Genomic DNA, 12,595 nt, shown 5'->3' with positions numbered 1-12,595 from the left:
ATCTTTTATGCATTTGTAAACTAAAATCAATTAGGAAAACTCTCGAGAAGATCAAACGAGCTTTTCATAATGAAGTCATTAACAGGCCAACATTATAAATAAAGAAGGAAAAGGAACTAAAACACAAAAGATATATAAACAGCTTTAGAAAAACACAATGTGTTTCTGATATTATTAGTGTGTATTTTTTATCATAGAAATATAACATGCAAATTACATTCACGAATATTGATGCATTTGATAAAAAGTCCAATGTCCAAACAAAAACTCAAATTCTAATTCAAAAGACATCTAGGTTCACCGATATCTCTCTATTGTATTTTTATAATCAATGCTTTGGTTAGTCTCTTTTCTTTTAAATACGTCATGATATTTGCTGAAGTAATTAGTGGTGTTGTTTTTCATGTTTTCCTATCTGTTTCTTGTGATTGTTTTTGATTTCCTTGAGATTCAAAGGTTGTTCAATTAAATTGGAAGTTAATTACGAAATATCGCAGTGTTCGTTGCTATTGTTGATAAGTGCGTACTGTTTATGACATCATGATAAAAATGGTTAATGAATATTAATTGTATATAATAAAGAAACATCAAATGTACATATTCATTACTACATTATATATTAAAGGATTGGGCGTAAGTTATGGTAACGTTTCTCTTTACTGTAAAGGCTAAAAATGATAGATTGAAGTCAATAATACAAAACATATGGTAATGTTGACCTCTTTTTTACAATACCGGTTTTACAAATTCTTTGAGTATGGCTAAGCCAATATAAATGATAGAAAAACTTGACATTAATCCCATTTTTAACAGGAAAAAAAATCAAGTCGTTTATTTGTTCCGATGACCTTTATTTGTCTCATTTGCATTTTCATAAAAAAATTGTTGCAATATATTAAAATGCAAAATCATAAAATATTTAAACAAAAATATTTTTGTTTCTGTAATCTTTCGTAAACATGACACAACAAACATTCAAAATCAGTCTAAAAGGTTTTGCGGTAACGAGTATATTGTCTTACCTTTCAAAATATAAAAGTTAAAACAAGTGACAACAAACATACTGAAATTATTCCACTTTAGTAACCTGACGCTGTAAAATGTAACCACTGTCAGGTTTATCAGGTCATACTTCATTTACAAATATCATTATTGCTACATGCCTAATATACCTGTTGAAAAATTGATGTTAATTGAAATTAGGTCATGGGAGGAATAGTATGAGTTTTTATAACATTCTTGATCCTCTTCAAAGCTTAATTATCTCACCAATCATAACATCAATAGTATAAATAATGAAACCATGGTTTTATTTGTCCTCAGACACCATGCAGTATATAACTAAGACAGATAAAAAAGCAATTTTAAGTAGCAAGATATTCAGAACGAAACACCTCTTGATACGAAATCACAAATTGTTTCTGCGTATTGGTTTAGATCAAAATAGCAATGCTACATGGAGTAGGACAGAGGGAGAAAGAGAGCGAGACAACTGTTACCTTTGGATAAAATTGACCAGGTATCAGCATTATCAGATTGATATTTAAAAATTAAAAATGAACTTCAATTCTGAATTTCACACATCGAAGATATGTTTCATAACTCTATCTGCTTTTTAAACAAAAGTTTGCTTTATTCGTTTATGTTTTATCATGCTAAGCGTGTACTAATATTTAGTCGTCTGACAATACTGTTAAATTAAAATTTACTCTACTCTTCAAACACATTCAATTTAGCAAAAATAAAGACGTTTCTAAACTCTCACAATCCTTGAAATCTAAATGACGGATGTGTTTCCACCAAGACAAGTACTTCGTGCTGAATTAAGTGCCGAATTTCTAGATGTATCTCAGAGCGACGACCTTCAACGGAAATAACATTATAAGGTTGATGATGTCAATTGTCTCTTTAAAGTCAGGCACCAATCTTCCTGTTAAATTTGTAAAAGTAATACAGACAAGACACAGTGTGTCGTCATAGCCTTTGTTGGTAGTCTCTACAAGAATGTCGAAGATTACGTACATATGAGTGCATATTCTAGAGGCATCATCAATTTCCATCTCGGCGACACAAGAATCAGTGGTTTCCTTTCAACCGTTTATAAACGATTCATTTTCCTAAAGAACCAATCAGAATAACAATGATATACTGTCCATTGTTATATACATGTAGCTTTATGACACTGAGGCTCCAAATCGGATTCTTCCATCATTCACAGCATTGGTCTCGAAGGATTTTTTTAGAATATTTCTACATTAAGGAACAGTCTTTCATTTTCACACTGCACAGTTAGTGCACAGTTGTACGTAAATGTATACATGTATATTTATACATTGTACTGTCATAACGTAGAATATGATAAGTCTCACCCTAACGTTTCTTTGGACATTTCAGCTTAGATTTTTTCCATTATTTGGTAGAAGAAGGTCAATTTTACAACGCACGTTACAGAAAAACAACTGATAAAACGGCTTAAAATCTAGCAAATGGAACTTTGCGTCGACAATTGACACCAAAGAAATAACCATGAATTATAAAATAATGATTTTCATAACAGCTCAAATTTTGAAACAAATAGTAAAGTGTGTACATTATTGTTATTTAGAAAAATAATTTAGTTTCTTAAATGTTACTGTAAAAATGGGATTTACATACGAGTTGGAGAAAGACATGATGTTGGTAAACACATTATCAGATAATATATGTGTTTTGTGACCAAGAGCAAATCGAAAATAAAACAAAACGTTTCCTCACTATGTACAAATGTATTTCTTTTACCACTACCACATACATTACCACTAATAATAATGATAGGTAATTGAGTATAGAATTAATCTTTGTAAACGAAAATGTAAGTTTAATTTTATTCATTTTATATTTTGATAATTTGATTATTTTATATTTTTGAAAGCGTGAATATGAACTACTTCTTGAAAATTAAATCATGATATTTTAATGATAATCAAAATACAGTTTACTCCATACAGCCGACTGTCGAATGCTGAAATATAATCTCTAAAGAAAGCCCAACACGTCAAAATTGAAAATACTGCAAGCTCGGTTTGATGGAAGGTACTGGAAAGTGCATTTTACCGACCTTGCCCCCTGCCTAATACCGGCTTAAGCAGTATTCAACATTTAACATGAAATGGTAAAAGTTTGCATTTTGAAACATCCGCAGATGAAACCAAGATTTTGGCCCACTATCATGTTGATGCTCTTATATTAAATAGCGGTAAATATATATACTGAAACTGGACTTAGATTGGACTTAGACTTTATCATTTAAATTATTCATATAAAGTAAAATCAGCAATATTAATGCTATCAGACTAAAGTGTACATAAACACCATAAAAAACGGAATTTTTCTTGATATTTCAAAATATTTGTAAATTAAAAGAAATATCTTTCTTATTTATTGTCCCGATTATTAATATACCAATAAATATTGTATTGTCTGCCATGGCATTTAAATTTATTGCTAATATCATGAATAATGCTTTGAAACTACTTTATATGTATCAATATATGAATGCCAATAAACAGTCAATATTTACAAATGTTAGATTGCCCTTTTGGGAACAAGCGATCAATACAGATCATACTACATAATTTTATTTTTCCTCGTTTCACCTTTAAAGCATTTGAAATGTCATTTAATTGATAAATAACCACAAAGTATGATAATCTGATACTAGAATAATTATATACTTCTATTTGAAATATGTATATATTTATTTGTTCTGGTCTCCAAGATAATTCCCATATCACACATTTCATGAAGTGCGCGTGACAGCATCTCAGCAGTATCTGTGCCAACATCCAATATCTCCATCACGACAAAACCGTTTTACTAAACTTCACACAGCCTTAACATTGCAACGCAATTTCCGTCAGACAATTATACGATAGAGTCAGTGCCATGAATTCCGTCGGGTATTTATCAGGGGAAATTAGATGCTCGTGATAAAAGGTATAACTCATTTATAATTGTTTTCAACTGAAAAGAGGAATATTACATAAATTACTAGCCAATCGGTGAACCGGTTAATTTTATTAATTTCCAATACCATTAGTTTAATTAATAATATCTTAATTCGATTAGTACTAAAGAACAACTTTCTAGGTCTGACTATGGCAGTGCAGTCAAACATTAAATTTGTAAAAGAAATACTTTATATAACTGGATATATGTTTTGCAACGAAATACACACGTTACCATAACAACGTTGGAAGGTTATACAACAACAACAACGAGAAAGAAAGACAGTAGATCTCATTGTCAAAGTGTTCAGCTTGATTCAATGGCGATTCAGTACTCGGACAAACACACGGACATTGTGAACTTGAATGTGGGAGGGACTATATTTGTTACTACAATGAGAACGCTAAAATCCGTCTCAGACACGCGTCTTTCCGGAATTTCTACAAACTCTTCGGAATTTATAGCTGGTCAAAATATGTATTTCTTTGACAGAAATCCAGAACTTTTCCATTCTGTTTTGGATTTTTACCGCACGGGTGAATTGCATCTACCCAAGCACGTGTGTGGGCTGCCATTACGAAATGAGCTCGAGTACTGGCAGATTTCCTCGAGCAGTATCTCGGATTGTTGTGTGCCGAGCTTGTTTAAATTTGAAGACGAATTAGAAGTTACCAACAATCTACGTCGACAATTTGAAACCAAAAGTAAGTATGATAATATGATTATTTGTAGATACTTCAAATATCTCTTAATTAACTCTACTACCTATAAGAAAATGTTATTTTCCGTAGATATAAAGGTCAAAACCCTTGAAATTGAATACTTACTTACAACGTTCAAACTATATCGATAATTTTGCGCATCATAGAAAAACAAAGGAAAATTAAATCGATCTCTATGAACAAATCATAACGTTTTTATTGAAAGTTAAGCAATGTGTATAGTATACTGTATACCTATGATATTTTCTTATCATAACGTTGATATCTTTTCTTGGTAATCGGGAATGCGTTTTGGTTGATAAATCGGTTGTGAATCACGCATGCATTTGTCATTTAATAGATAAGTTCTACCCGTAAACATTTATTTTTCTATTTTTCTACTCTGAGTTATGGGGTCAATTCAGAAACTTGTAAAAATTCAAATGAAATATGTAAAAACTTTTAATCAATGGTTTAAACATTTGGAACATACTGTCTCAATTCTGGTCGATGAAAGTAAAAAAAAATGAATTATACATTCAAATACAGAAAACTGTTATTATTTATTAATAAATGGCTTATGATGCTACGAGGCGTGGACGGTAATTTGCGCTTTTCACTACCGTCCATGAACACCGAGCCTGCAGCATTTACAATTTTGTCGTTTTGAGAGTTCTTTAGGGATTCCGTTTTTATCTATTTTATAACATTTTCAATAAAAATGTATCCCAAAACTATTCGCAGAGGCATATACAAATTTTAATATACTTTTTCAAATTGCTTGGAAACACGGTCACTTAAGCATTGAAAAAGTATTGAATTTAATTCTATATCTTTAGAAGAAGCAAAGTCAATTAAGCCGATCCAAGTCATAATACGTCATAGACGCTTATTTAGCTATTCAAAGATCAAACCGTATCCAATTGTCTAACAATTTGTTTTAGAATTACTTCAGTTATTAATTTTCAGTTTTGAATATATTTCAATTGGTTTAGCAAACATATATTAAAAGGAAATACATTTTATCTACATTGATTAAACATTAAGTCAAGAAGCGTGTACACGATGGGGCTGTTATAGGCCTGCATAGAGAATTCTTGCACTGGCGGTGTCTACGTCGTCGCCAACAGTTCCAAAACAAAAATTGAGAATATTGAATGAGTGTAAGTTTATTACTGAATTAACTGAACGATTTGATTAATTTACATTATGCGAGCCTCTGACGAGCATAATATTATTTTTCATTCAACGAGTTCAATAAATGTAGTATTAAACTTGCACGAATTTGATATTCTATTTATCACATGCCAAAATTAAAGACCGTTTGAAGTGAAAAAATAACCATTTTTTGACGCGCCTATAGTATAACGCTAACATTTAGCGCGTATTAACGCTATGTTATATAATGAAAATGACGACATGTCAAAACATATGCACGGTCGTGCATTACCAACGTAAAAGTGGCACGGATGTGTGATAAAAAAAAAGTTATTTTTAAATATTATTTTAAGCTCCACTTAAACCAGAACAAATAATTATGCACAATTAAGTGCACATTTACAGTCTATTTACAACTGATCAATTATGTCTCATCAACAGTTATATAATCTTCATTTACCAGCATTTAATATGTTGCAGGGAACCTAAAAATAACAAAACACATAAATAATTGTTAATAAACGGCGGACATTTTCGACCTGTGTACGAATATATGATAATTATTTGTGAACAGGATAATTGTGATAATTTGCTTAATAATAATATGTAAACCTTGTTTTCTTTTTTTGATCATGAAAACAGTACCAGTTGGTTCTTGATTACATAAGAATCGGAGATGAATCCAAATTAATTGATCATCACATAGAACAAACATTGTCATTTGCAAAAAGGTTTTACGGCTTTTGTTCTGTTACATAAAATATAAAGAGAGCGATTATTTAATATTGTTTATCGATTCAGTAAATCACATATACATGACAACAAACACTGGTATTTATTCTCGAATGTCCTACAGCACTGGAAATACATCTGGGCAGTATTTAACACAAGAATCAATACCAGCCATATCATCTGGCAACATGTATTCAAAGATCTCATAAATAGGCATTTCGTTTGACAGGGATGCTTTGGACAAAACAATTTTTCCCCCGCATAAGACAAAACGTATTGAGAATTTCAAAATGTTGCATTCCAAAACTTTTGTTACTTTGCAACGGAATTATGTCAACAGCCATATTTAAATGTTTTTGTTTTTTGTTTTTGGTTCGTTTTATTTTTTGTTTTGTTTGTTTTTTTTTTGTCTCACACATTTTATATCTGTTTTCTTTTTATCTTATCAGTCTAACCATGTAAAGCTCGTCCCAATGCCTTGATACATGATAATATTTATCTATATTGACAAATCAATGGCCAATATCCTTTCTAACTAATGCATTAAAATGCTTTCATACACGCACATGCTTCGATTAATTAATAAAATGTAGACCAAATAATCAACGCTAGTGTCTCAGTTATGTAATTAGTTTAAAAAAATAATAATATTTTCTGTAATTTACATTGATAAAATCGTCCCTTCAAAGAATGACGTCATTGTTCGATCAGCGTTATTGCTCTGACGTCATAATTAACTAGTTTAGATTTTAGAGAGAAATCGCTGTTGCTATCATACCAAATTGCCTTGCAAACGCACAACGTATTAATTACTATAAATAGTTTTTAATTTGTGAACATTATATAATATTTGACTGATTGAGAAAACCTTTAGATCTAATCTTTTCTTGAAAGTTGTTCAATTCGCTTTAAATGTGACAATATAATCAAATCAATGAGGTTTAAACTAGATCTATTAATTGTCAATATAATGATATATTAAGTTATGTTCCATCTTTCTTAATTCGTGTGTTTGTTCCTATATTACAGGTGTAGAGTATACCAAAGAACAATTACAAGCCAGTAAATGGAACAGAATTAAAAATGTGTTTTGGAATGTGATGGACAGGCCAACATCATCTAGACTAGCACGGGTATGTAATATATAGACAGTTTCGCGGCTTCCTTACAATTGATTCAAACGTTGATGTGAGAATAAACGAGACCGGAACTATGTACTTCGACACAAACGTCACTTTATGAACAGTCTCAGTCAAATCGAACCTGCTTTAATCATGCTGCAGCAATAAAGTTACAGTTTTAATATTTGTAATGAAAACGCATTTAAACCAATCCTGTAAAAAGCTGTCCAACACAACTTTATTGAGAATATTTTACATAGCGTACAGTAAATAATTCTGTTTCTATACAAGAATATTTTTAATATAATCAGAATTTTAAAATGATTGATTTTATCTAGCCGTTAATGAGAGACAATTTAGAAAATACTTTATTAATTATCATTAATTTTTCATAAAGCATTAATTTCATTTTTATCACCATTGATAACCTGATAATTATGAAAAAATTTGCTACTATGAGTACTATCTAAAAAAGTTATCAATATATTTTAATAAAAACAGTACAGTACTATTTTTGCAACAAATTACATTAAATATACATGTGCTTCACGCAGCATGATTTGAAATTCTTCAATGAGCAAAGTGTTTAATGTTACATTTTATGATTCGACGCTCAAGGCAGATATATCTTAATTGTATTATTTGTCATTATCATTTATAATTCTTTATATACAGCATATCATTTCACTGGAACAATACTAAGATAATACCTAGCAACCGTGTCAACAATGTCGACGCATCGAAGTTTGAAGTAATATTATTAAAATAGTCACTTGCTATTGATTTTTTGTAACCAGACTGGAAAATATACATTCAAATAGAAAAAAGGAAACGTTAAACAACGTCCAAAAATCTAACAGGCTAAATTTATTGTGCCTGTTAATAGACGGTACTTAGCACATAATAATATGTAAGCTTCTTTCAAAAGTAATACTAGAACAACGCTAGGCTTAATTTAAAACTTCTTTGCACTTGAATGATCTAATAGCTAACTATATATGTTCTTCCTTTTCTTTCTTTTTCTCTCTCTCTCTCTATCTTTCTTTGAAGAATGTATCGATATATCGTCATTTTTACTGGCATTGCTCAACAACTGTATGCCTGCGAGTAACAATATAGTCCAAGGCCAGATGAGCAAATCATAGAATCCTGCACCGTTGTTCACCAATTTAATTTTGTAAATGCTTACTAATTAACACTAACCTTTACTTATTTTTAAAGATACTTTTTGTTTATTTTTAGATATAGCTGTATGATATTGTATTGTATCCTTTTAAATTTGTACAAAAATATGAAGGTATTTAAACAAATTGAAGTATGATATACATTCATAATTGTGTTAAAAGAAAATTTAAAAAAAATAAATAAAAATGATAAATATTTTTCAGATTTACAGCATCCTGTACATGTTATTTGTGATGACGACTTGCGTCATCTTCATCTTAAGTACCCATGAATACTTCCGTGTACCAAACAAAGAAACTGTGACTATCAACTCGACGCACACAATTACCGCCTACCAATACCTTCTAGAACAACACAACAACAATCCGAAGGTTGCTCTTCTTGGGTCGACAGATTTAAGACCAAGTCTTTATATTCTGGATAAAGTGTGTGCAGTATTTTTTATTTTAGAGTTTTTTATACGCTTCGTTGTATGTCCAGCGCGTATAGATTTTTTGAAAAGTTGGCTCAATATTGTTGACCTAGTGATTGTGTTCGCGTTGTTGTTAACTGGAATTATGGAGTTCTTTAATGATTTCTATACGAGCAAAGCGTTACTATGGTTATTCTTGATAGGGAGAGGAGTTATCATTTTGAGACTCATACGACTGTTTCGTTTTGCCAAGCATTTTAGTGGTCTGAAAATTCTTTATTTAGCTTTGAGAGCAAGCTTCGAAGAATTGGGACTCTTATGTCTAACATTCATGATAACAACTTCTCTATTTGGGGCTCTTGTCTTCTATGCAGAGTTTTACGAACCAACAAATTTTAGCAATGTTCCTATAGCGATATGGTGGGCCATTGTTACCTTGACAACTGTGGGTTACGGTGATTACTACCCAGTTACCGTTCCAGGATATTTTGTGGGTGCATTGTGTGGAATGTGCGGTTTACTTTTGCTTTCTATGCCAATTGCAATCATTGCAACCAATTTTAATGACTATTACAATCAAAATAAAATCAGAGAAAAACAAATCAATCGTAAAAAAGATATCTTTAACAAAATCAAAAAGTTATTCAGCAATAAAAACATGATTAATGTGATGCATGTAGATGGAATACCAGCAATCAACGGTAGGCCAAAAACAGCACGTTTACCGGAAATAGAAGGCCCACCAAATCCGGAAACGGAACCTAAAGCAACGACGGCGACACCGAGAGAGGTTAATGTAGCCTTTAAAAAGGCTGGTGCAAAAATTATGGCATCGAACCGACACTAGATTTATGACAGGAATGAAGAATGTTGATTTTTAAATTTTTCAAAGTATCTTTCATTTACTGCCATTAACAAATTTATGTTAAGGGAGAACAAGGCTTTTTAGTTTAAACATATTTGATTTGTTAGAGTATATACATATTACATGTTACAATTTACAATATATACAAATCATTTTAAATGTGCTAAAAAACAGGATTAGAATGAAAGACAAAGTGTTTTATGAAATTCTTCTCCTTACACAAGGCTTTTGAAAATAATGACAATGTTTTGTTTTTCAGTTGATAAGATGATAACAATTTGTTAAGTTATTGAATCAATACTTTAAAACTAGCTACAGTTTTAGAAATGTTTTATTGTATGAAAGAAATATAATGAATCGTTTTGTTGAACATTGATAAATGGCAAATGTATTAAAGTTTACCCATTGTTATATTTTCTGTTCTTTTTCTTCTTTCTAAAAGCAGTTATACTTTGCAACTGATATGTTCATCTTCAGTATAATAAATTTTGAACTACAATAAGAGTTTAAATAATCTTATTTTAGTTGTTTTTTGTTCTTAGCTTTGTTAGTGAATGACAACACATACTTTTTCATATAACTAAAACTTCTTCTCCAATACCGTACAATGAACTTTCTATTAAATCTCCCGTCAATATCTCTCCAAATAAAAATATTATAGAACAAGATATGAAATCATGTACTGCTCTGGTCAAAACGAACGAAATATAGTTTTTGCACTGGAACGAGCAGAAAATATTTTTCCAGTAATGATATCTATGAAAATGAAAATAAGAAAAACAGCGAGATTACAAAATATAACTAGAGAAAGCAATAATTGAACAAACCCTTTTTTGTCACGACCAGAGTATTAGAAATCAATACAGATCGATACAGTTCAATAAAATAGAAAAGCAACGTGCTACACAATTACACGGAGTAATTTTCTATAAAATTCTTCAAAGTAAAAATGAAATATAATGAGAACTGTTACCTTTGATCTTTTTAAAAGATAGTTAGCTCTAATGTTAGTAAAAGTATAATTATTGCCATATCACGCTTTTAACTAAAAAGTGAAAATGTGTTCAAAGTTTAACCAAAATATGCAAAGGCGAGTTTTTTCTATTGGTTGATGAGTTTGATAAGCATTTCTTTTGTATTAATATTTCATACAATGTATATGTTTCTTTTTAAATTTATTATTATATAGTTTCATTTAAACGAAATATTTTGTATGTGAGTGTATAACTTTAACGTTGTTGTTTCTAGTATAGGTTGCAAAGCACGGGTGTTACAAAGCACGGTTGTTTATAGTATAAGTTGCCAAGCACTGCTGTTGCCAAGTACGGTTGTTTATAGTACAGGTTGCAAAAACGGTTGTTGCCAAGCATGGTTGTTTATAGTACGGGTTAATAATATTTGCACATGTGTGGTGATTGCCATTGAAATTGTTGACCTTTAAACATCAATATTTCCGAGACTTTTCTTTTAAAACGTATTCATCATCATAAGGAAGCAGTTGGTAAAATCTTATTTAATGTTCCGTTTTTCATTAATCAGTGAACAAGGTGACGCGACCTTGACAAGTCTACAAAACTAAATTGTAAATGACACGTCATTAGTGTTGTACTTTGATAAAATCGTAGAATCAACAAGTTTTTGACAGATAATGAAGAGCGCTTATTTTTTTTAATTCAGGAGTTTCTTGATAAAAAGGTACTTTATATCTTGTCAGTTGGCTTTTTACCTGTGAATTTTCGCCGGTTAACTTCTCATCTTTGTGAACACAATGATCTGTAAAAAGTATCTAGCACATGCTTTTGGCGAACGATTATTGCAGAAAATTACGTTTTGTTGACAATATCAATTATATATTTACTAACTAATAGGAACAATTTCAAATCAATGATTTTGTAAAATCTACCCAGTCATACTTGTAATAAAGACACTGCTGTTATCGTTGAATATCATCTATTGATTTAGTAAATTGTATTACAGGTGATAATATACTATGGCATTTATTCTAGAATATCCTACATTAAAGGCAACATACCTGGACGGCTTTAAAAGTCGCTGTAATCGATTCGTTCAGCAAAGTATTTGAGAGCTTACAGTAATACCCTTTCTATTTGACAGAGATGTTTCCGTAAGATATGAACTCTTTCGTCAGGATAACGAAGTTTATTGACGTAATTCCTTTTACTTTTATTCTAAGTTTTATTGATTATCTCTTGTTTATGTTTACAGCCTCGTAGAACTATTGGAACTATTTTTTTCTTTATTCTCACCTTGTTTGAAATAATTTACGGTAATGCACCATGTTCTAACCACATTACATCCTGAAACATGGTTATTATAATCGTATCATAGATTTTATCAACTATGTTAGTTTTTTTAATAGACGCGGAATATGGTTTAAAACATGCAAAATGTTTTTAAAAAAATCAATGTATCA

General features: G+C 30.6%; 1 protein-coding gene across 1 annotated transcript; it reads left to right on the top strand.

The window, feature by feature from the left end:
• The first annotated feature begins 3,863 nt into the window (after positions 1-3,863).
• Positions 3,864-10,568, top strand: LOC132759073 (potassium voltage-gated channel subfamily C member 3-like). Its single transcript, XM_060750797.1, has 3 exons — positions 3,864-4,691; positions 7,608-7,711; positions 9,088-10,568. Exons 1-3 carry the CDS (start codon positions 4,307-4,309, stop codon positions 10,141-10,143), a joined length of 1,545 nt encoding a protein of 514 aa, XP_060606780.1. The 5' UTR covers positions 3,864-4,306; the 3' UTR covers positions 10,144-10,568.
• The last annotated feature ends 2,027 nt before the right edge of the window (positions 10,569-12,595 follow it).

This window comes from Ruditapes philippinarum, unplaced genomic scaffold, assembly GCF_026571515.1.
Source record: "Ruditapes philippinarum isolate M1 unplaced genomic scaffold, ASM2657151v2 ctg2709_1_1_1_1, whole genome shotgun sequence".
NCBI classification, from domain to species: domain Eukaryota; kingdom Metazoa; phylum Mollusca; class Bivalvia; order Venerida; family Veneridae; genus Ruditapes; species Ruditapes philippinarum.
This window is presented reverse-complemented; position numbering and strand designations above follow the sequence as displayed.